Source organism: Rhinolophus sinicus, linkage group LG09 (genome assembly GCF_036562045.2).
Source record: "Rhinolophus sinicus isolate RSC01 linkage group LG09, ASM3656204v1, whole genome shotgun sequence".
Taxonomy (NCBI): domain Eukaryota; kingdom Metazoa; phylum Chordata; class Mammalia; order Chiroptera; family Rhinolophidae; genus Rhinolophus; species Rhinolophus sinicus.
The window spans coordinates 25,315,047-25,340,971 of record NC_133758.1 but is presented as its reverse complement, the minus strand read 5'-3'; the positions used below and the strand labels follow the sequence as shown (position 1 = coordinate 25,340,971).

Sequence of the window (25,925 nt, the reverse complement as noted above, 5' to 3'; positions counted from 1 at the left end):
CAAGACTAATTATCCTTTTAGACTTCATTATTAACATAGTATTTGTGCTTTTTTAAGAGGACAAATTGATACACAGAGTCATCATTTTTTTATGTTCAGGAAGAAGTAACTATTTCCCAGTATAAAGTTTATTGATAAAAATTTACAAATGACTGCAAGTCATCTTAAGACCATTTATAAATTGTGAAAAACTTGTAAAGATTATATGTGTTGAAAATAATTGACCTCAGTCCTTACTAACATGCTTTGTTTTACTTTTGATTTTTGTTATACTTTTAGTAATTGCTATAGTTAGATTAATCATATGGTTTAAGGATGAGCTGTTCTTTGCTTAAAATTGTTAGAAGTACAAAAACAATCTTTATTTTGGAAACAAAATAGTTCACGTACAAATGCATACAAAATACTGTCAAAATTTTATGTAATAAAATCCAAACTGCTGAATAAAGCAACAGTGTTATTAAGTTTCAGGAGGGAGTTATAAGTGAATAGTGGGAACTACAGGCTAAACAGCAGGGCTGTATGTAATAAAATAGTAGTGTTACATGGAACAATTTCATTTATAATACTGAAATAAAAATTGGTTAAATTTTAAGTTGTACTTTATAGATCCATGTATTACTGAAGTGGGAATAACAATATATACTGATTCTTTAAGAGAGTGTTAAAAATGATCACTTTTCTTTAAAAACAAAACAAAACAAAAACCTCTTTTTTTTTTTTTAGAGTGAAAAACGAAGTTCTAATTTCATGTACTTGATGGTTGAGTTTCGATGTGTCAAGTGTGATGATAAGGAATATGGTATTGTTTATTATGAAAAGGTATTTGTCTTGGAATTGTTTATGGTCTCTAAAGTATAGGGGAGGGGAACCATTAACAAAAATTACTGTTGTTCCTACTGAGATGAATTATTTGGTTGCAAGATGGCAGTAGACAGCTGTTAGCAGCAGCTGTTTATGTATGCACAAATCAAATCATATAGCTACAACAAGATTACGAAAGCCGATCATTCATGTAATGCAGTTTTGGCTTACAGAATTCAATAAATAGGCAAGAGATTAAAAACTTTTTGATTAATCGTTCTGCAAATTGGCACGTAGGACATTAAAGCAATAGCTTTATTAACAATTAGAATTCATTTGAAAAGTAAAAAAGGAATCATTTTTAAATGGTAACTTGTTAAATGTTAAGGATTTGTTTGTTGTTTGAGGGTATATATAATGTGTTGGAATTGTGTATGTGACCCTAACATAAGTATGCGTGTGAAAGACTTTACAGATCTGCATTTATTTATACAATATATGCAGACTTAAGAAAATTATGTTATTAGTAGGCTGAGTAATAACACATACCCAGTTCTGGATTTCTTCTGGTCTGCTCATTGTGTGAAAAAAGTAAAATATGTTTGACGTGTAGCTATTGGAATAATACCTGTGCCTTAAATGCTTGTTGAAGGGTCTTCATTTAAGTGCTACAGAAATAATTCTATGCATAGTTCAAAACCACATAAATCAGATACCTTCAATTATTTTAGAAATGCTTAGACAAATGCTTAAAATCAGTGTGAATGAGGACAGACTTTTGATACATGGCATAGTAGAATAATATTTCTTCTATCCGATAGCTAAGCTTATACGCAGTATATTTATTAGAAACAGCACTTTTAAATTACACTTAAATTTTAGTGTTGTTTGCTAAAGCTGTCACAAGTGATTTTTAAATATAAGTATAAATTATTATTTGAAGGATGTTTTCATAATGGAGGTATAGGGTTTGTATAGTTAATTTATATCACTTTTATTATATTTTTCAAGTTTATATTTTTTCCCTTAAGCTTGTCTCCCTTTCCTTCAGCAAAAGGGTAGGAAATGTTAACTTATTTCAGTTTTTTATTTTGTAAATGATATTCCCTAGGAAAAAAAAGAAGGTAGAAAGATAGACTAACGTTTTTTAATTCATTAGAAACACTGTTAAAAAGAAAGGGAAATGTAGGTGAGTGAAATTTTGTCATGGATACTTTTTAATAAAATTATATTTTACATTTTATACTATATGTGATTTCATTAAAAGCAATATTTCCTGCCCATATGGAGTTTATATTGCAAAAGCATGCTAATGGAGGTGGTACTTTTGAACATTGGAGATGTGAAGGATCTTTTGAAAGACAGCTTTGATAATAGATGAAATAATAACAGAATAGAAATTAGAAGAATTTCAAGTATTTTTGAAAAGGTTCTCGACCCCTTTCTACTGCTTCTTGAAAATTGCCCATAAATTAATGCCTGTGTACCTACCCTGTCATATTTCCACTTAGTGTAAAGATTGCTGGGCCAGTGTATTGAATCTAATGGAAATAGACTTTCTTGTCACTTGTCTTTTGTGACAGATAGCCTTAGTGAAGATTACTTGTCACAGTTGGGCTGATAAATGTGTTTTCTGGTGTTGTGACTGAGAACCAGCCTGTTAAACAACGGCTGTGGGAATTTGTGGTTTTCTGTAAGACTCAATTACTGAACTAAAGTAAAGTCACAAAGTACTTCCCCTCTTTCAGTTTGTCCTGATTTTGTTGAACATATCTAAAATTGAAAATACAGTAGCATTTGGAAATTGACAGAAAAACTTGATGTTAGTTGTACAAATGTGAGGAAATGAATTTGACCTTAATTATTAATTAGATTAGCCTTTTCCAGTATGTATGCAGTGACATTTATTACGCTGAATTACCTTTCTTGCCTGAACTGGATAAAAATAAAAGCCAACATTCTTCAAAAATGATAATACCAACAAAATAAGACAGCTTTATTTCTTAAGAATTGATTCTCATTATTTAAGTTTACATTATGTCAAGTAGGCATCCCTCTCAGGATCAGTGCTGCTGAGTCTCTAGCTGTGTATAAATTTGTGTAACATTAATCCCACACTTAAAATTCTACATTTCATTGGAACTCAGTTGTGATCATTTGAAGTTACAAACATCCACTTAGTAGTTTTTGCAAGTGATGCAACACATCCATTGTGCCATATTTTAATTATGTCGTTTCTTGTTCCATGTTTGAAAATTAGGACATATTTTTTTTGAGTCGCTGTTGTCATAAACAAAGTATTAAAAAAAAAAAAAGCAATCTGCTATTTCCAGACCTCATATTTCTAAAACCGATTACAAATTTTTGTTGTTAGATTTCATTTTTCTCAAAAAGTTTTATCAGCAACAAAAGGTAAAAAATAGATACGTATTTTAAAATACAGTTGAAGGAAGATTAATTTTTTTAAAGGAAGGAATGATGTTCATTAAATAGAATTAAATACATTGAAGTGTACATTATTATGTTTTGTTTCTTACTATTTGGTTACATTTTATTTATTTGTATTTTTTAACTTATTACACTAATCCAGGATGGTGATGAGTCATCTCCAATTTTAACCAGCTTTGAGATAGTGAAAGTTCCTGATCCTCAGATGTCTATGGTGAGTTATTGTCAAATTTCTTATGAAAGTGCTTTATTCTACAGTGATTATAGCATAGATCCACATCATACACTTTCTTTTTAAAAAGTATACCTCAGTTATCTAAAATTGATTTATAAATCCACTTAGCTATCTGGAATCGTGTTCAGATGGGATTCTTACAAGAAATACTATCATGCAAAAATAAGGTTAGGATGATACAGCGTTGGGGAGCCATTTTATTTGGATTATTGAAAGAGCTAGGGAATGTGGTCTTAAAGGGAGGACTTGGGAGAACAGGTACAGGCACACTTTGGAGATGCTGCGTGTTTGGTTCCAGACTACTGCAATAAAGTAAACATTGCAATAGAGCGAGTCACATGATTTTTTTTGGTTTCCCAGTGCATATATGGAAGTTATGCTTATACTATACTGTAGTCTGTTAAGTGTGCAATAGCATTATGTCTAAAAAAGTGTACATACCTTAATTAAAAGATACTTTACTGCTAAAAAATACTAGCCATCATCTGAGCTTCCAGTGAGTTGTAATCTTTTTTGCTGGTGGAGAGTCTTGCCTCCATATTGATGGCTGCTGACTGACCAGGGTGATGGTTGCTTAAGGTTTGGGGTGGCTGTGACAGTGTCTTAAAATAAGACAGTGAAGTTTGCCACATTGATTGCCTCTTTCTTTCAAATGATTGCTCTGTAGCGTTTGATGCTGTTTGATAGCATTTTACCCACAGTAGAACTTCTTTCAAAATTGGAGTCCTCTCAAACCTTGCTGCTGCTTCATCAACTAAGTTTACGTAATATTCTCTCGTTGTCACTTCAACAGTCTTCACAGTATCTTTACCATGAGTAGATTTTGTTCCAAGAAACCATTTTCTTTGCTCATCCATAAGAAGCAACTCCTCAGCTGTTAAAGTTTTATTATGCGTTTGAAGCAATTCAGTCATATCTTTAGGGTCCACTTCTGATTCCAGTTCTCTCCTTATGTCCATCACATCTGCAGTTACTTCCTCTATTGAAGTCTTGAACCTCTGTAAGTCATCCATGGGGAGTGGAATCAACTTCTTCCAAACTCCTGTTAATGTTGATGTTTTGACCTCTTCCCATGAATCACGAATATTCTCAATGGCATCTAGAATGGGAACTCCTTTCCAGAAGGTTTTCAGTTTGCTTTGCCGAGATCCCTCAGAGGAATCACTGTTTGTGGCAGCTGTAGCCTTACAAAATGTTTTTCTTCATAAGACTTGAAAATCGAAATTACTCCTTGATCCAGGGCTGCAGGAGTGAATGTTTTGTTAGTAGGCATGAAAGCAACATTAATGCAGTTGTACATCTCTTATCAGAGCTCTTGGGTGACCAGGTGTATTGTCAATGAGCAGTAATATTTTGAAAGGACTCTTTTTTTCTGAGCAGTAGTTCTCAACAGTGGGTTTAAAATAGTCAGTAAATCATGTTGTAAACAGATGTGCTGTCATTCAGATTTTGTTGTTCCATTAATAGATCATAGGCAGAGTAGATTTAGCACAATTGTTAAGTACTGTAGAATTTTCAAAATGGTGAATGAGCATTGGTTCAACTTAAAACACCAGCTGCACTGGCTCCTAACAAGAGAGTCAGCCTGTCCTTTGAAGCTTTGAAGCCAGGCATTGCCTTCTGCTCTCTAGCTATGAAAGTCCTAGGCAGCATCTTCTTTCAACATAAGGCCGTTTCCTCTACATTGGAAATCTGTTGTTTGGTGCAGCCACTTTCTTTAATTCTCTTAGCTAGAGCTTCTGGATAACTAGCTGCAGCTTCTACATCAGCACTTACTGCTTCACCTCTCATTTTATGTTACGAAGATGGTTTCTTTCCTTAAATTCTGTGAAACAAACTCTGCTAACTTCAGATTTTTCTTCTGCAGCTTCCTCACCTCTCTCACCCTTCATAGAATTGAAGAGAGTTAGAGAGGGCCTTGCTCTGGATTAGGCTTTGGCTTAAGGGAATGTTGTGGCTTGTTTGATGTTCTATCCAGACCACTAAAACTCTCCACATCAACAATAAGACTGTTTTGCTTTCTTATCATTTGTATGTTAACTGGAGTAGCACTTTTAATTTCCTTTAAGACCTTTTCCTTTGCATTCACAACTTGGCTAACTATTTGGTACAACAGGGCCAGTTTTGGGCCTATCTTGCCTTTCAGCATGCCTCCCTCAATAAGCTTAATCATTTCTGGCTTTTGATTTAAACTGGGAGATGTGTGACTCTTCCTTTCACTTGAACACTTAGCCACCATTGTAGGGTTATTAATTGGCCTAATTTCAATATTGTTGTGTCTTAGGGAATGGGGAGGCCTGAAGAGAGGGAGAGAGATGGGGGGAACACCTAGTCAGTGGGGCACTCAGTACAACCACACATTTATCGATTTAGTTCGCTTTCTTATAAGGGTAGGTTTGTGGCACCCCAAAACAGTTAAAATAGTAACATCAAAGTTCACTGATCGCAGATCACCATAATGAATATAATAATGATGAGAAAGTTTGAAATATTGCGAGAATTACCAAAATGTGACATGGACTTGAAGTGGGCAAATGCTATTGGGAAATGGTGCTATAGATTTGTTTGATGCAGGGTTGCTACGAACCTTCAATTTGTTAAAAAAAAAAAGAAAAAACTCCAAAGTCCAATAAAGCAGAGTGCAATAAAATGAGTTATGCTGCCTGTGTTTAAAAGATTGTCATTGTAAAGAAGGGGACTTAGCTTATACCAGGATATAACACTAGGATCAAAGGGTGAAGATTTTAGGGGGGCTGGGTTGGTTGCAAAATATGGAAGATTATTGTAGTTACTAGAACTATTCAGTTTGAATCATGGTATGTTAGATGGTTTTGAGATACCTACTTATTGGAGTTTTTTAGGTGGTAGCTCTCTCATGGATATGAAAGAGTAAGAATCCCTGCTTTGCAACAGAGATTTAATTACATGACTTTAGATTTAGAAAGTTCCAGGCAAAAACTCCTTTCAATGGCAAAATAGATACCGTGATATTCATACTTATAACTCATTTACATCATTCTGAACCATTTTGTTGTTCTTTTATGAATTTCTATTTAGATTAGTTACCTTCCTAATGAGACCAAAGTAATAGATTAAAAGTAGCACATTGGAAGATGAAAACATGATGACAGAGATAAATACCAGTTATTCACACAGGAAGTAATGGCTAATGGCCTAACATCAGAGGAAGAGATAGGGGAAAAAAGAGTAAAAAGTTAGAAAAAAAAGTCTCTTGGGAATCTTTTAGAAACAAACACCTATATACCTTCACAGTCCCTATGTAGCATAATAATATTGAGTTGATATATCTAAAATTGACACTGAATTTTCATTATAAAATCAAGTATTTTGCATTCTGGATATTTGAAAGACACAAATGTGTACACTTGGTGGTTACCTACAAAATGCCCAAGAGTAAACAAGTTTTGTCATATTGGGATCATAGGTATCAGTTTTGTGTGACTTCTACCAAAATATCAGGTAAATGAGATGTCTGTATATTTAGTGCATTCTTTTCTAAAGAAAATGCTCATCAACAGTTGCAGCTTTAACATTATGAATGCTGTAATTTAAAAAAACACACAAAAGCAAACAAAAAAACTAGGGCTCTAGTTAAAAGTTTTTAGTTTTAAATATAAGCAAGCAAGCACAAAACAAAAGCTTTTTTTTTTTTTTTTTTTAAAGGTAGACTACTTTTCTTACCCCTTTACTATACAGAGGGGTATATTTTAACAAAGTAACTGAGTGCCACTGACCTGGTATACCACTGTATCAGACAATAAAACAGACTATAAAACTTATATAATTACAGTGTGGTACTAGCACATGTACATATACAAACAGATTGGTAGAACAAAATAGAAAGCCCAGGAATAGATCCAAATGGATATGAAGATTAGTGTATGATAAAGGTGGTATTTCATCACTGGAGCATAGTGCTGAGAAACCGATTAGCCATTTGGAAAAAGATAAAATTAAATCAGATCCATACCTCACACCATAAAGAAGTGGATCAGGGATTTAAATGTTAAAAAATAAAATTTTACTAGTACTTTACTCTTAATTGTAGGGAAAAGCTTTCTAACGATGACTCAAAATCCAGAGGCAGTAAAAGAAATGATTGATAAATTTGACTGCATTAAAAAATTGACTGTATGGCAAAAATACCATAACAAAGTCAAAAGACCACTGGCAAATTGGGAGAAACTATTTGTTACTTACATCACAAAGGGCTGAATCTTCGCGATATAAAGAACTCTTAGAAACTGAAGAACAAAGGATCAAAAAGCCAACTGAAAATTAGGAAAAAGTCATTAACAGACAGTACACCCATACAAAAATAAATAAAATAAAAATTCCTTCAGCAAAGACAGTATGTTAAAAACAAACCGTTTTGGCCACAAGTGAAATAGTTAACAGTAAATATGTCTATTGAAATCCTGTGGTCTTTGCCCTCAGTTACTACTGGCAGTTAAACTGCTCAGATGATGATGATGATGCGCTGCAATGATATCACAAGGTCGTTAGTAGCTCATAGGAAGAGGGGATGCTTTACTCTGGGTTGTCAGGGAAGATCTTAGAGTGAATGTGATGTTCGAGTGGATGAAAACCTGAATACCGGGAGGATGAGGGGTAGATGTTTTAAGAAGATGGAATGGCATGTGCGTATTATGGCACCAGTAAAGCATAAAGCATGCTTAGTTTCCCTATCACACAATGGTGATATACTTTTAAAACATACCTAGGAGACGCTGAAGTTGTAACAAAGATAAAATACTAAGTATTACAAAATGGTCTAAAAGAAATGTCTTTCTGTTCCTAACTGGCTATTGAATCTTGCTTTTGGTCAAGTTTGCATTGTTGATTAATATTTTAAAATAATTTTTAGGAGAATTTAGTTGAGAGCAAACACCACAAGCTTGCCCGGAGTTTAAGAAGTGGACCTTCTGACCATGATCTCAAACCTAATGCTGCCACAAGAGATCAGCTAAATGTAAGAATTCATAAAATGTTAATGTAAAAGCAATTAAATGTGTATTTTGGTTGCAAGGGATGTGATAACACGTCAGTTAAAAGTGATTTAGATGGATGTTTTTTCCAGGTTAATGAACCCTACCTGATTTCAGCAATTTCACATTTCTGTAATTTTATTATTATTGAACTTTCTGGAGACAGAGGTACAAATACTATAAACTTTTGTGACACAGTTGTCTTAGAACCTGGCTCGGTGCATTGCCTGACGGGGGCCTGGGTGTGCACATGTGCATTGTCACACACATTAACGCAATGAGAGAAACATTTATTGTTTGGATTTTTCCCTTTTGGGGGGAGGCTTTTGTTATTTTGTTTTGTTTTTTTTCTGGTTGAATTAAATTAGCTCTATAGTTATATATTTTTAGATGGAGTATGACTTTTTCATATTTTTCTCCCCCTCCCACTCTAATAATACCCTTTCTGGATTGATAAGTACAGCAAATTTAAGTCTTACGTGGCTGCCTGTATGTTATCCTTGCTTATAATAGTTCTAGTATAGATATGTTTAGACAAATGACAAGTTTTAAATACATACAGGAAACATAATAGAAAGAATGTATTTGACAAAAGTTCTTTTTTTTCTTTTGTAGATTATTGTGAGTTATCCACCAACCAAGCAACTTACATATGAAGAACAAGATCTTGTTTGGAAGTTCAGATATTATCTTACTAATCAAGAAAAAGTGAGTTTTTTGAATGTTTTCGTCTATGTCAAATTTATCTATGAACTTTGTTGATGAACAAGATGAGGTCAGACTGCCAAGGAAATATAGAGTTATTGTTAAATTTTTAAAACTTTGCAGAACAGTATATATGATACTCCATTAAAAAAAATTATAGAGGTATACACACACAGACACGTACCCGTTTGTTGATGTATAGACAATGCCTGAATGGGTTAAGTCAGAGAGACTTGGTTCAGTTTCTGGCACTGCAACTTGTTATTCCTAGGTAAGGTGAGGTAAATTGCTTTGGAAGCTTGGTTTCCTCATTTTTCTAAAGAAGCTTGGTTTCCTCCTTCATAGATGAAATACTAGTGAAATACTAGTAGGTGCAGAATAAATGTTTATTCACTTCTGTCTTCATTCTTCTCCTCTTTGAACCTAGGTGATGAGCAAAATATTTACATTATTAAAATAACTGTAGATTTCTGGAGGAGATGTGGCTAAAGAGAGAGTATGAGAAATGTTATTTGAAATGTGGAAATTGAGTTGGTAGAGTGTCAGCCAACTTCAAGTGTAGGATAGAGGCTAGGTCAGAACTGAACATTTGCTTTCCATAAAGAAACGAGGGAGTACGCAGTCTCTGGAGAGACAGAATTGCGATAAAGTAAGTAGTCTGGGGACCTGGTTTTGAGTCTTACTATTGCCACTAAGAAGCCTTTTTTGACTGCAGGCAAATTACTTCACCTGTCTTAAGCTTTAGTTTCCTCATATTTAATATGCATCGATTAAATGATAGTGAACTTTAAGTTCTTCCAGTTCTTAAAATAGTGTGCCAATTCTTAGAACATAGGTTCAAGGGCTAACTCTTAAAGTATCTTAATAATAACCAGCATCAATTAAATAGCCATTGTGTGCCAGGGATCTTTTAAATCCCACCCCCCACCCCACCCCCGACCCCCGCCATCCCACCCATACACACAATTTGTTCTACAGATGAGGAAACTTGAGTCTTACAGAGTAAGGAACCTGTGTAGAATCACAAAGTTTATAAATGCTGTTCCTTGATATGCTTACATTTATGAGTTAGAAGAGAAGGTAGTCATTGAAGACACAGAAAAGAGAATTATAGAGAAAATATTGGCAGCATCATGCACATGGCAGAAATTGTGAAATGCATTGGGGGTAAAACTGAGAAGCATCAAGAAAATTAGTATCAAAGTTATTTCAAAAAGGCACCCAGTTCATTGAATATGAGCAGGCATATTGTGTGGCACTGGTAGACTTTGTGCATCCAGGGAAAAGTCCCTTGATCTAGAGTCAGAATTGTTTATCACCCTATATAAAGTGTTTGCTTACAAAAGCTGAGATGCCTCTAGACTTGCTAAATAGCAGAACTTATCATTTTCTTCTGAATTTATTTAAAAAAAAAGAAAGAAAAATTAGTATCTGTCAGAAAGGCATTATATGATTATGTAAGGATGAATGAATGTTTCACGGCCTCATGGGATGGTCTTTAGCTACTTTTACTTGTTTTTCTGAAACAGTTATATTTTCTTTAGTTTCCAAAGTAAAGATAAAAATCCAGTTGCAGCTCATCTGAACTCTTCAGCTTTTCCTCCTTATCTTTGATTGAGGCCTTTGGAGATTCTTTGTAGATGAATTCTAATCATTTTCCTTATATCCATGATAAGAATAAGAGAAGAATTTTAAATTTTCCATTGCTTTGCATGTTATTCTCTTTATCCCTGCAAAAAAGGAAGTGTTCATCAATAGATTTGCAGGTTTGTGATTTTGTGTTTTAGAAAAAAAAAAATTGAGTTAGTATATGTTACTCTGTTAAATGAAGAATAAGTGTGGTAACAGAAATTGTATCTTGAATGCAGCACAATCTTGTCTAAAATACACAGCAAGATATTGAATTAAACCTGTTAGAATGTATAAGTTCAAGAAGCATAGAATGGATTTACAGAGCAGAACTGCCTTAGATAGAAAGGCTTGCAAGAAAAATTGTTTGTTTAAACAAGTAGTCACTTCCCACTGAAATTCAATTACTTCTAGATATGTGCAAAAGAAAGAAAATGCTCAAGTGATATAAAGTGTGTGACAAGTTTCATTTAACTAGTTGATTTCAAGTTTTCGAAAAGTGGGTGATGAAACTTCAATTCTCAGGACATATTATAGGATTTTTATGATCACTAGAGTGGAGTGAACGATATTTTTTAATCTTCGGGAAGCACTTTTCAGTCAACCAAATATATATTGGCCTTGAAGTGACCAGAGGAGTTATTCACACAGCCACATTTGTATCTCTGTAATAATTTAAAACGGGTTTTGTAGAAAACAAATACTCTTGTACCTTTGTCCCTTGATTTATTTACACAAAGAAATTCTTTTCAGTGTCAGTTTCTTAGGAACAGTGATTTAGGTTATTTGGCATTTGGGCCCTGAGGCTGAAATGATTTTCTAGAGAGAAAGCAGTGCTCAGAAAAACAAATTGGTGGAAATTGGTTCTTACAGAGTTGTACTTTTTATTTATTTTTTAATTAAATTTGGTCTTTCCACCTATATTTTTCTCAATGACTGTGTTGCCAGGCCTTGCTGGCACAGTTTTAAGTGTTTCAGATGAAAACCCTCTAGTCTAGACTTGATGTTATACCTTAAAAGTTTGCAGTAATAACTTTGTCCAACAAAACCAGTTAAATTTATGAAGTATTTTAAATTTTGTGATTCATAGCGTGTAAGAAGTGACTCATTTTTATGGAACTCAAAGTGTGAATACTGTAACTTTTCAAAACTAGCTTTTACCATGGTGAATGGCCTCTCTTATAAAAATGTTGATTAACAATAACTTACGTTCACTAAATGTCTTTCCATTATGTTTGGGGAGAAATGCAGTAGGAAGAGTCATATGTGCTGAAAGGCATAGGGATGCACTGAATGTCCATGAGAGGTTGCTTCTGAAGCAGCCACCGAGACGGCGACCTCAGGACTGTCGGACACAAGTGATCACATTTGTGCATCCTGACAAGAAATGGGTGGTGAATCACAGCAGACGTGAATTCAGTTCAGCAAGCGTTTCTTATCAACCCTTTGCCTAGAATTATTCAGGACTCTGGGCTTCAAGATAGTGTTTCTCTGTCTTTATATATAGTAAAACTGTTTTAAAGAAAAGGTGTTTATGTACAATCAAAATGGAGACATAGTAATTGATCAAGAGTTACTTGTTTTGTAAACCTTTAGGTAATTACTATAATAGAGATGTGGAGTAGAACAGGGTCAGCATGAAGGAGGTTTCTCAGAGCAAAGCTTGGTCTTAACATCTGAACAAGCTTTCCTGGTATTTCTTAATGATTATTTTTCATTGGGAACAAAAGCATTAGTACAGCAGAGAGTTAGGTGCAGAGACAAAGTTCGAAGGGATGGTTATGAGATAGAAAAGATGGAGGAAGTTTGTGATGAGCCTTGAATTCTATGCTTGGGCGTTGGATTTCTCAGGTAGTAGGAAACCACTAACGCAACAAAATGTGTATCTTATCTTAGCAAATGGTGTTTTAAGGAAGACGAACCAGGGTGGATTGGAGCAGAGCTGAGAATGAAAAAAAGAGACATAATTAGAAGACTCATGTAGTGATTTTGAGAGCAATATTAGAGGCCAAGGGAAGAAGAGGCGATTGTGTAAAATGACTTGGAGACAACTCCCAGGACTTAGGCCTGAGTGCCTGAAATAAGGAAATATGTCAGGTAGAAGGATCAGGGTGAGGGGACGCTTTCTTTATTTTTTAAATTTATTTATTGGGGAATATTGGGGAACAGTGTGTTTTTCCAGGATGTCAAGTCGTTGTTTTTCAATCTAATTGTGGAGGGCACAGCTCACTGGCCCATGTGGGAGTTGAACCAGCAACCTTGGTGTTATGAGCACAGTGCTCTAACCACTGAGCAAACCGGTTACCCATGCTTTTATTTTTGAATGTTTTGAATTGAAAGTATTAGAAGAACAACTGTGATATTGTGATATAATAAAGAATATACGTTTGGTCTTTGGTTTCTAAAAGGCTAGGAATGTCCTGAGTGGTAAGGAGAAGAAGAGCATCTTTTGTTATTCATAATAAGCCCCTTTGAACCATCCTGGAGTTTATGCTAATGATGTGACTCTTGGAGGATGGGGCTGATTGCCAGGGCAACCAACCTTTTGATTAGAGAGTAGAACTTTGAGCCCCTCCCCCTAACCTCGGAGAGGGGCTGGGGATTTAGTTCATCCCCAGTGGCCAGTGATCTTAATAAGTCATACCTATGTAATGGTGTCTTCATAAAAATCTATAGCAACGGGGTCCGTAGTGCTTCTGGGTTGGTGAACACATCCATTTGACGGGAGGGTGGCACCTTAATCTGTATGGGGACAGAAGCTCCTGTGCTAGGGACTCTTCCAGAACTTGCTCAATGTATCTCTTCGTCTGTGTTATTCACTTGTGGCCTTTATAATATACCACCAATAATAAGTAAAGTATGTCCCCGAGTTCTGTGAGCCATTATAGCAAATTATCGAACCTGAGGAGGGTGTGGTGGGAACACCTGATTTGTAGCCATGTTGAACAGAACTGGGGATCCCAGATGGTCACCTGAAATGAGACACAACCTTGTGAGACCGACTCCTTTACCCTTGGAATCTGCACTGACTCCAGGTAGTTAATGTCAGAGTCGAATTACATTGTAGGACACCCAGCTGGTGTCGACAGAGAATCAGGGAATTGGATGGTGTGGAAAACCCACACGTTTGGTATTGGAAGTGTCTTGAGTGGAGCAATTGGTTTTCCTTTAGCAACAAAGTAGAACTTCCCAATTAATTGAGTTGGTAGAAGTTAAAATTATAAATATACATGATAAATATATAATAGTATTTTTAGCTCTGGAGTGATTGTGATAGTGTTTTTGAAAATAGCAGATGCCAGTGAGATGATTCTAAGATTGAAAGGGAAGGTAACAAAGTGTTTATTGCTGTTAATAGAAAACATGGTAATAAATGTTCTGATGTTAACACTTAACGTTGGACTCAACATCAGAAATAGAATAATAATAATATTGGATAATAAAATAATTAACAATTGTCAAGTATTTATTATATACAAAGTACTATTCTAAACACTTACATTAGATAACATATTTAATCTTTACCACAATCTAATGACATAGGTCACTTAAAAGTTAAGTAATGTGCTCCAAATGGCTCAGTAATTGTTGGAGCCAAGAAGTAGGATTTGACCCCAAACACCCTGGATCTGCAGCTTGTAAATACATTCCAGTTATCTGTGGAAGTTCTAGGGGTAAAATTGTGTTTGAATCCCATACCTTTACATAGATCAATAAAGCATCTTTAAAGGATTTAAGATTAAGTATCATCGTTATTGCTGTCCTCTATTCTTATACTTTCTTTCTAATTCCTCTTCTCCTTGTTTCCATCTTCATTCTGCTACCTCCTTGTTTACATTTGTAACATTTAGCTTTATAAAATTGTGGAATTTAAGTTTCTTGGCTGTAGTGTACTCTGTAAATCTTAGTATATCTGTAAATGTGAGAATCTAGGAGTTAGATTGTTTCAGTGATTGAATTGGGTAATCAGTATGCTGCAAGATTTGCTTATAATAAGCACACAGTTGCACATTTTTGTTAAGACTGCTGATGTACTATGAAATGGAAGAGCTTTTGCTGTAGTTATTTAAGAAGTATTGCTTTGTTTCCACATTCAACCTAGAAATACAATTTAGAAGTGAAAAATAATTCCTGTGGAATAAGTTAGTAGGGCAGTCTGTGTTCTTATTTGGAGAGAAACACTGTGCTAAACGGTGTGCAGGAAGGAGGTGAGGAGAAATTGATAGCTGTCCTTGGGGAATGCAGATTCCAGCTGTAGAGATGGGATTGCCCACAAAAGCATTTGGCGGTTAGAAGAGCATCACTAAAATGAAGGTAACAAGATTGACGCAACTCCTAAATAAGAGCTGAAAGTTGCCTGGAAAAATTGAAGTTCTGACATCCTGGCCTTACAGAACACAGCACTACTGTTTTGGTGAGCATAAGGACGTCTTGTAGACAGGAGTTAGACACGTTAACTTGGTTGAATCAGAAGGGCAGCAAGAGTTAGCTCACTGGGAGTTAGAGGTATGGATTGTGATGAGAGGTACCAGTGGAGTTTTGAGACAGAAGCCAAGATTGTGTTGTTGTTTGCTTTTTGTTTGTTTTGCAGATTAGAGTGACCAGATCATTGATCTGGAAACCACACTATAACCATATGACAGTCATCTTCAAACATTGGAAACGTTGTCTATGTGAAGAGGGGCTTAAATTGACTCTCATTTTCTCTATAGACAGTGAAACTGACCAATGGGAAGAAGTTACATGAAGACACTGTTGTCTTTTGGTTCATTATAGTTTTGTTGTTCATAAAACAACAAAAATGGTTTCACTGTCTGTAAATGTAAGATGCACTTTGGAAATTAGTCATTCGAATAAAGAAAATATTGGACCTCTTTATGTCAGGAACGTTACAAGGTAAATTTCTGCTGACAGTGGGAAGTTTGTGCCAAAATCACTTCCAACTTGAGCTTCTGAGAGGTTGTGTGAAATGCTTAGACGGGTAATGGTTATTGAGGCTCTTAGCTGGAAGGCTGTTCCAAACTTCAGGTGTGTGGTATAAGAATCACTCTGAGGGGAAACAAGAAATATTGGTAGGAAATAGTAGACAGGAATTGGGAATGGATTTAGGAGACCAGTGTTGGCAGAGTAGGGGCTCTGAGGGGTAGGGGCTTAGCTAATTAGGAGATGGCCTTGGTAAGGAGGACCCCCCTGGTGGGAAATGCACGGGCTGAGTGTCAGTGGACTTGGACTCAGCTTCTTCACCATTTTGAGGTGATGACCAAGCCACTTGACTTGTCTGAAATTATATGCAGCTTGAACGTTGGACTAGATAATCTCCATAGTGCTTTTTTTTTTAATTTAGTTATATCAAGAATAAGTTAGGGAATGAGCATGAAGTTTCATTTTATGCCACACTAACCAGTGATTGTGCTTTGTTATCCCAGCGGATATTTTCTTGAGAATTTGATTAGTTTACGAATGAAGAGATTTTAGCAGGAATTTAAAACTTTAAAGTTATCTTTGTTCAAGAGATGAATTCCTAGAGGAAGAGAAAGAAGAAATTGTCTTGGGATCAGCCAGGGAAGTGTTGCCAGTAGGGAGACCTGGCAATAGAGATTGCTATTTATAGAAAGCAGATACGCAGCTTTTTTTAAAAAGCATTTATTATGTATGCAGCCATGAGTGATATACTCTGAGGCAATTTACTTCCCTGACAGTTTGGTGAAAACTTCAGTATGCCACCTATCTCAAGAAGTAAGGTTCCAGAAAAATGCTGCAGCCAGCCAGCGGAATCAAGAATATTTGCTGCTGCTTCTGTATTTATCTCTTTTTATGTTTGTTTCCGTGGAGTTTTTGTTTGATTGTCTGTCTTTTTAAATAGTTACTTCTCTGCATAAAGAGAGAAATAACATATACAGTTTAGTTTGAATCCTCATGGTATGTGAGTATCTAGGAAACCCAGTGACCCTGGAGAAATGTTCAAGAGTGGGGTTAGTGGTGTGGGTTCTCCCCTCGCTTGGCTTTGGACTCTTTCATTCATTGGCTGCTTCATTTTATGTTACACGTAGATATAAATGAAGGTCTTCTCAAAGGCATCTCAGAGTTCATGAGACATGCCTCAACTATATCTATGTCTTGAGACCTGAAGTATTTTAAAATAACAAAAGCACAGTGAAGAAAAAACAAAAGAAAATGTAAAAATCCATAGCGTGCTGAAAGTAGTTTGAGCTGTAAAGCTACAGGCAACATGCTTTTTTTTTTCTCTTGTCCTGCAGTGCTTTTCTAGGATCCTGTGTATTACTTTGGTTAGTGTTTACATAAGGAGACTCTTCCATCAGGACCAAGTGGAACTCTGTCTAGTCACCCTTGACCTTCCCTACCCCAGGTAATAAGCTGCTGTTTCTAATTTAAACATCTTTTCTGATTTTAGGCTTTGACAAAATTCTTGAAATGTGTTAATTGGGATCTCCCTCAGGAAGCCAAACAGGCATTGGAACTTCTGGGGAAATGGAAGCCAATGGATGTAGAGGACTCGTTGGAGCTGTTGTCCTCCCATTACACTAACCCAACAGTGAGGCGTTATGCTGTCGCCCGGTTGCGACAGGCAGATGACGAGGTACGCTATTGTTGTTGTTCATTTTTGGGTACATCTTAAACTACGGCCTGATTAGATAGACTGTGAGTGTGTGTGTGGGGGGCGGAGGGGGAGAGGGAAGGTGGGGAGATTTTTTTTAGAAGGGAAGAGGATATACTAGTTGTATTTTCAGAAGTAAAATTAAAATATTCCTCCAAGGACTCCTCTGTGAAATGAAAATTTACTTCCTGATCTGTTTTGTGATAGGACAATCTCTCCCAGGACATTTACCTGGCAGCAGAGCTTGTATTGCTCTGTCTGGAAAAGGAATTCTAATGAAAAATGGTTTAATGCAGCACCAGCTAGGGAGTAATTCAGATCCCTTCTATCAGTCAGTATACAACAAGCCACATTTAATTGTAGCCTTGAAAAGCCCTTGGGGCCTTTAAAACATAGAGATGCATGGTCATCTTACTCTCCTTCAAATTCCTTTAAACTTTCAGCTGCTGACAATTGTGTGGATATGCAGATTTTCTGAAGGTGGTTTGGAATCCTTTGGAAAGCAAAGACAGTGAACTTTATGCTGGCTCTTTGTATACATATAAGGCCACACGGAAGGAGGAATTCTGTTGACACAAAGTATTGCTGGATTTTGAATTTTAGTAATTCGTAATGAGGGAGACTAATCCAGCATTATTTTTTATTGATTAATTTTTATAGGGTGAAGGTGCTGTCAAACATAATCTAACATAACCTAGCTTATAGGGCTTATGGGATATGGGATAACTCTTCTCAAGCCTTGATATATATAGGAACGCGGATTCCATAGAACATCTATGATCTGACCTTTATAAAAATAGTTAAATCGCTTTGAATTCGCAGTGGTATCTGAATTTCAAGAAGCAAAACACAGCATTTATTAAGCGCAATATGTTATACATGTGTATTTAATTATAGTAGAATTTAAACAGTGAAGTAAATAGTATAGTGAATGCTCACATAATTTACCCATCTTCAGCAGTTGCAACTCACAGCCAATCTTGAGTCACCTATAACATCACTTATTCTCTTCCACCGTTGCCTACCTCCACTAGATTACTTGGAGGCAAGTCTCACGATATTATATCATTTTATCAGAGTGGGATGTTTTTCACATAGGATGTTTTTCACTCTCCTATCAAAAAGCAATCCTAAGCATCATTATTCAGCATATTCTCCTTCTAAATTGTCTTTACTGTGCCACAAGTAAAAAAAAGTATTACAGTATTTATTTGAAATATTGAAATATTTATTTTGAAGTTCATTAGAAATGTCTTTTAAGTCATTAATTCTCTGTATATGGCTGACATGAGTCATAGAGTTTAGATAAAGGCCTCTGGGGAGTAGTCAAAACAGCCCCTTATGGTGGGTTCAGAATTTAAATCGAAAAATTGTACATCATCATTTTTTGATAGTCTGACTTTAGTTTCTTCACGCACTTAGAGGCATTAACAGCATTTGTGCAAGTACTGAGCTATTTCTAGAGCACTTTATAATTTTCGTCATGAGGTAGAGGATAATGATAGAAACATTGCATACATTCTAAACTGCAAAATACGATTCACTTATTGTTAGTTTTTTTCAGGTTTTACAGATATAGCATAAATAGTATGGTGATTAAGTTATGTTATGATTTCCCTTTCTCTGAACTTAGTTCAGTAATTAACTGTATATATTCAACTAAAGAAAAGGTCTTTCAATTCTGTTACTATTTATTTGTTAGATGTATATTAAGATCTGAATTTTGTCTTCTCTCTGACTCTGTACATATATATGAATGGGTATATATGTGTTAGGTTGACGCAAAAGTAATTGCAGTTTTTGCAATTATTTTTAACCTTTTAAACCACAATTACTTTTGCACCAACCTAATATATACACATACATGTATATATATGTCTTTGGGAACACTATATATTAGTCTCACTTCAGTTTCCTATTTTTTAAAAAAAAGTGATAATAGCTGCTTATGTCACATGATACTTATGAAGAAAAAATATTGTGGGGCAAAGTTTCGAAAACGGTACTCATGCACATATGCAGAAAGATTGCATATTTGTATTATGTAAATTTCATGCTAAAATCATGCATATCACGCCTTTCATTCCTAATTGGTTTAAGATGTCCTCTTTCTTTTTGCTGTATCTACGGAGTACAGTATTTATGGTTTTATAAGCTCCAAATGTTTTTTGGTATTGCAAAAAATAATAGAATCATATAATAGCATCAAAAGATACATACATCAAAGGTCAATTTGTCTAAATATCTACATCTTGGAGAACTGGAAAACTTGAATGAAAAATACTGTGTTTTATGTTTGGACAATTAGTCTAATTTCTTGAATGTACCAGTCTCTCCAGTAGCATGTGTTTCTTCATCATCCCAGATGTCTTTCTCCTATTCATCCTTCAACTTGTAGCACAGACCTTACCACCTCTGGGAAACCTCTCTGAACCATCCCAGGAAGCAAGCAGAATTTTTGTTTGTTTCTTTTCTGCTCCCACAACATTTGGTTTATTTCTTTACTGTAATGTTAACCTTTTCTTCCCCCAGTTTACTTTGCTTTATAATTGTGAAAGAATAATACAGAAAGTAACATTCCTTTGACAACCTACTCCTCCAACCATTTCTTACCCCAGAAGGGTAGCCACTCATATATCTTTCCATATATTCTCTGTGCAAATTGCAAGTATATGTATGCATATATAGTATATACACCTAGTTTTAAAAATTAACGTAAATAGGAATATCCTATAAAAATATTGTTAAAAACTTGCCTTATTGACTGAACAGTATAATCTTGGACATTTTCTCATTATATACACATATATTTGGTGTCCGTAAGTCTGGAAACAGACAAATGAATATTAAGGCAAATGAAGTCAAGGGCCTGTTTAATTTGTAAAAAAAAAAAAAAAATCCTGTTTTTCTAGACGTTATGGACTCCTGTTGATCTACCTTGTTCTTTTTAAACAGCAACATAATATTTATACTGCAAATGTATTTTATACTTTATTTAATCCGTCGTTGTCTTCTGATAGGCAGTTATGTTATTTTCAATCTTTTGCTGTAACTGTATTTTAGTAAAGACTTGTATATATAGATTTTTTTTCCATATTTTTGAACAAGTAGCTTGCATTGGAATTATTAGGCCAAAATATATATGCCTTTTACATTTTGCTAATAATCCTCTACAAATCTTATTCTTGTGCTAATATCATACTTTAACAAAATGACAATGACTTCAAAATTGGACACACATGATTGGACAAATCCTCTCCTTTTTTTCTTACAATTTTATTTATAATTTTTGTACATGTATTCTCACTAATAATTTTAGAATAATTCTGTCATTTTCTTAAAATACTACCAAAATCTTAAGTGGAGCTACCTTAAATTTTTATGTTAGGGAAAAATTGACATGTTTATGATACTCCTGGAGACATAAGTTGTTTATTCACATTGTGAGGCTGTAAAAATTGTATGCATTTTTAAAAAAATTAGATTTATTCTGCGACAGTTATCGTTACTATCATGAACTACCCTTATTCCTTTTTTCTCTTATTTTTGTTTGTTAGTTAAATGGAAAACTATGTTTTAGTTTTAATATTTATGTTTTACCTCTCCAGTGTAGTGATTTTTCTTATTCTAGTAGGTGGGTTCCTTTTTTTTTTTTTTTTTTGGTCAATATAGCATCATGTTATCTGAAAAACATCAATATATAATATATAATATATACTATATATGAAATCTATGCTGATAGATTTCCTAATGTCATACTACCTGTATATTTATAAATTAAATCTTAGTATTTTAATACCTTTCTCAATTTGACTTGCTATTATTTTACTTAAGAAATCTTTAAAGCCATATTTCTTATTGACATATGACTCAAAAGGAGAGATTTCACATTGGGATTTGAGGAGGAAATGGCATTTGAGATAGACCCTGAAGAGTAGAATTTTCAGACTTGGACATAAGTTTCAAGTGGAAAGAGCAATATGAGCAAAGGCAAGGTGATTGGAACGTGCAAGAAAAACAGAAAGTATTTCACTTTAACAGATGTGTGGAACATATGTAGCTGTGTGTGAGTGAGGCAAGATCAGAACCCATGTCTGACTGTAAATGTCTACATGAAGCGTTACTCTTAATTCAATAAGAATGAGAAGTCCGTGAATGATTTTGACATGGAACTTTGCATTAGCACTCTGAAGCATTAGAATTAACTTGTTCTTGAGAGAAATGGTGATCACTATCTAGATAATATTTCCTAGCTCTTGGGAAATTTTTATTGAATTGCCTGAGATGGAAACCTGATTTTTGTTTGTTTTACTTGTATGCTTGTGTCCTTCATGCTTGAAGGAATTTTATATTTTTTAAGATGTTACTGTATAATGAGCAAACAGACTTTGTACTTACTATTGAAGCTAATTCATTTCCATGCAAATGAAGGAAAGTGTAGTTTGAATATAGAATACCAGGTTGACCAGCAAATCAGATGACGATGAGTGACTTAAAAAGAGGAAAGTTTTCTTCTGAATTTCTCCTTCCTGGGGAATTTCATAACAATGCTGCTTTTTTAATTTCATGTGGTAAGTTTTTTTTCTGTCATTGGGAAAACACAACAGGTGATATGTTCAGCGACAATTCCGAAGCATGCCTTGGTAATAAAGGCTAGTCGTGAAAGTGAATAACTTACAACCTCCCAAGGTTACTTGTCATTAAATATGTTAATCATTTTTTCTATTGTGTGATCACTTTTTTCTTAGAAAAAGCATGGGAGCATACCTATAGCCATTAAATGATATAAATCTCAAATACAGTAATAGAAAATAAGATGTTTATTTCTCTAATTAAAAAGTTTTTAGAAACAGTACACTACAGAGGTGCTTTGATACAGTCAATTGATTTCTCTAGCTGCTGAGGTTGCTTGATATATTTGAATAAGAATTAATAAGCCAGTTAACCTCCCATTTAACTTTTTCGTGAAAAAAAAAAAACATATTTAGTGGTGAAATCATGTGTATTACTGTCAGTATTTGGGTAATGGTGAAAGTGTTAATTGTGTCAATGTAAGAAAAATTTGTGAAAAAATATATAATAGTGTTAAGTAAGGGAAGACAGGTAGTTGGGAAGTGGTCTTTGTCCTCGCAGAGTTTGTAATATAGTGGAAAAGACAAAGAGTACATAAGCAAGTAATTACAAATGCTATAGTTGTTACAAATAGGAAAGGAAAGGGTGTACCATGAGATTTTACAGGGGATTTAACCAGGTTTGTGGGCTAAAAGAGGAAACTGAAATTGAATTGGTAGTTGCAAAGTCTCAAAATTATCTAATTACAAGTTTCAAGGGACTAAGTAGGTGAGTGACAAATGGAACTGGAAGACAATAGATGCTTTAAAAATTTTTTGGAGTTTTCTTAATAGTCACTGGGAAGGGATAAGAACTACATTTACAGAGTAACATAGGAAATAGTTCTATTCTAAACATTAAACTTGAAGAGTCTTTTTACATTAGGGGAACACTCAGAAAGGTAAAAGCTACTATGTTAACACTTTTTTAGTCCCAGTTGTCTCATTGGTTGTCAATAAAAATATGGGAAATTTAGGCTTAAGGATTTGTTTTCTTCAAGCCATTATTGGTGGTTGTCAGGAAAGTAAATTCTTTAAAACATGAGCTTTCAGGGAAAAACAAAAACAAAAACAAAATGCAGGATTTTTAAAAATTCTAATCAGAAAGGTTATGAAACAAATTCTTTGAAAACTTGAAAATTTAGAGTTTCTTTTGTAATCTTAAACATAAAATGCCATTTTCTGATCTATTACTGAAAAAAGTATCTTTCCTTAATTTCTTAGTTTACATGAATCATTTCAATCATTTTTTTGTTTGTTTTTATTTTTTTCTTTGCTTTTTGTATACTACTTTAAACAAGGCATTTACTGGCCACTTACTCTGTGCCAAGCACTGTTCTGTGACTTTTGTTCTATTAACTGATTTTTCCTCACAACTCATCTCTAAGGCTTAAATGATTATGTCTATTTTATAGATCAGCACCCAGTGAGATGCCAGAGGTTAGGACTCCTAGTAAACTGCCAAAGGTATCACAGCTCATAGATAAGTGGGAGATAAAAGTAAATTACTAGCTTGATATTTAGGAATAAATTATGTCTATAATCATATTGCATTTGTTTTTCTAATATATTGTTTGTTTGTTTTCCAGGATTTGTTGATGTACCTATTACAGCTGGTCCAAGCTCTCAAATATGAGAACTTTGATGATATAAAGAATGGATTAGAACCTACCAAGAAGGATAATCAGGGTTCAGTGTCAGAGAGTGTGTCTAGTTCTGGAATAAATTCTACAGAAATAGATAGGTATGAATATCCATGGAGGAATTAATTTCAAATATGATAGTTTCCCCCCTTTTCAAACACTCTCTCTGTCTTGTTTTCCTCAGATGTATGAAACCCTCGTTGGTACTAAGTTTGAAGTTTTACCAGTAAATATGGCCTGTGAACTCATAGAATACAAGTTACTATATTACAGAGCAGTGTGTTTTCAGGCTGTGGAATCAGAATACCTAAGTTAAAATCTTGACTCTGCCACTTAACTGGTTGTATAAACTTGTAAGTTACATAATTCTCTGTGTGGTCCCAGTTTCTCATTTTAAAAGTGAGGATATAACAGTAGTAAGTGATCTTTAAGATTAAATGAGTTAATACACATAAAGCATTTAGAAAACTGTCCGACATGGTTAAGGGTTGGATACTCTTTACTGTTCATGCAAAAATAAAATGAAGGACTGGGCATGTCACTGAACTCAAATATTTTATTGTATAAGTTGCATTTCTTTTATTGGCTGCTTTTCACTTGTTTAGTAATTATACTAAAGAAACAGCATGTTACTTGAATTAAAAGTCAGCTATTAACAATAGTAACAATTAAAACTCTCACCAATAATCCTCAGAGGTAGGTATTCATTTCCCAAATGTAGATATGAAAGACTTAACTAGAAGTTAAGTAAATTGCCCAAAGTCATATGTCTACCTTGCAAATGGTAGAGTTGACTCCCAAGTTCCTGTTCTTTCTACTTTGCCATTGTGCTTTCCATAAAATCTTAAAATTTGAGATAAATATGAATCTTTGGGTGAGAAATCTGAAGCCCATCAATATCAACTTGTTTTGTAAAGCTCATGAGATTGGTTAATGACAGAATGAGGTCTAGAATCACATTTCCTTATTCAGTCCAATTATTTCAATTATCATATAACCTCATGATTATATTTCTAAAATTTCCTTTAAGTTTATGTTATTGCTGTTTTTCATCTTCTGTGTTTCATTTAGAGAAGAACTAAAAAACAGGAAAAAAACATTTTTTTCTTCCCTGGCCTGCTTTATATTCATCTATATTTAGGAAAAGAAACTGCCTTACATTTTCTCACACTGTACACTGGAGGCCTACAATTTCTGGTTATGCTAATTTACCTTTCTCCTTATGGCACCTAGAATGCTTTCTAGAAGTCTAAGATTTTATGACAGGATGTAAACTGTAATCCAGTATTTACCAAATTATGGTCCACTAGTCACTAATTTTATTTTATAAAAAGGTAAAAAAGAGGTCGGGATGGTCTTGTGGCCATATATGTTTCGGCAATGCTGAAATGCTAGTTTAAAGTAAAATGGCCTCTTTTTTGGAACCACAGTAGTTATCAAAACCTTTAATATGCAGACTTGCACATACATCTCCAAGAGGCTATTACCTGTATTTTATGACTATGGGACCTCTTTTTCCAGAGCATAATGTGACAAGTTTTGCACAGTGCTCACTTTAAGATGTGACACTTTAACCAGACAAAATTGAGGTGAACCATGCTAAAAAAAATGTCTGTCTTTTCTTGCAGACAGAATATTTACATATCAGAAATATCCCTTATTATTTTTTCAGCTCCCAAATTATAAGCAGCCCTCTTCCTCCAGTGTCTTCCCCTCCTCCTGCATCTAAAACAAAAGAAGGTTCAGATGGTGAAAATCTGGAGGTGAGTACAGAGCTTTTCAAGTTTCCTATAGGAGAACCCCTACCAGATCAATATTTTATGTTGTTCTTTAGAACATAAACTTTGATTAATAAATGAAATATTACAATGTTATTAAATAACTTGTTTTATGATGCACGCTGATTTACCTCTCAGAAAAAAGTGCCATGTAGTCTTCAATTCAAGGCATTTTATTGGTGCTCTGAGCACCAATAAATGGATTCATATCCAATAGGAAAATAACATTGAATATTTTATTAAGGAAACTCAGAATATTTATCGTTAATATATTAATGAACATTGTAATTGTGTTTGTGATTACTCTGTAAAAAGTATGACTTTGAAAAAAGGATAATATGCTAAGAAGCTGTTTTTAACTTATACAAAAAATTAAATCTTTATAGATAAGTAGACTAATGTTTGAGGTAAAATAGGCTTATTTGGCTAGTGTTACTCTGAAAAGTAC

General features: G+C 34.4%; 1 protein-coding gene across 1 annotated transcript in view; it reads left to right on the top strand.

Moving 5' to 3' along the window:
* The window catches only part of PIK3C3 (phosphatidylinositol 3-kinase catalytic subunit type 3), a 129,595-nt gene that overhangs the window by 34,475 nt on the left and 69,195 nt on the right, over positions 1-25,925 (top strand). Inside the window, exons 6-12 of the mRNA XM_019751746.2 lie at positions 727-822; positions 3,395-3,466; positions 8,376-8,480; positions 9,112-9,204; positions 17,243-17,428; positions 23,646-23,800; positions 25,372-25,462. Coding sequence (XP_019607305.1) covers positions 727-822; positions 3,395-3,466; positions 8,376-8,480; positions 9,112-9,204; positions 17,243-17,428; positions 23,646-23,800; positions 25,372-25,462 — 798 coding nt within the window. The remainder of the gene's footprint in view (positions 1-726; positions 823-3,394; positions 3,467-8,375; positions 8,481-9,111; positions 9,205-17,242; positions 17,429-23,645; positions 23,801-25,371; positions 25,463-25,925) is intronic.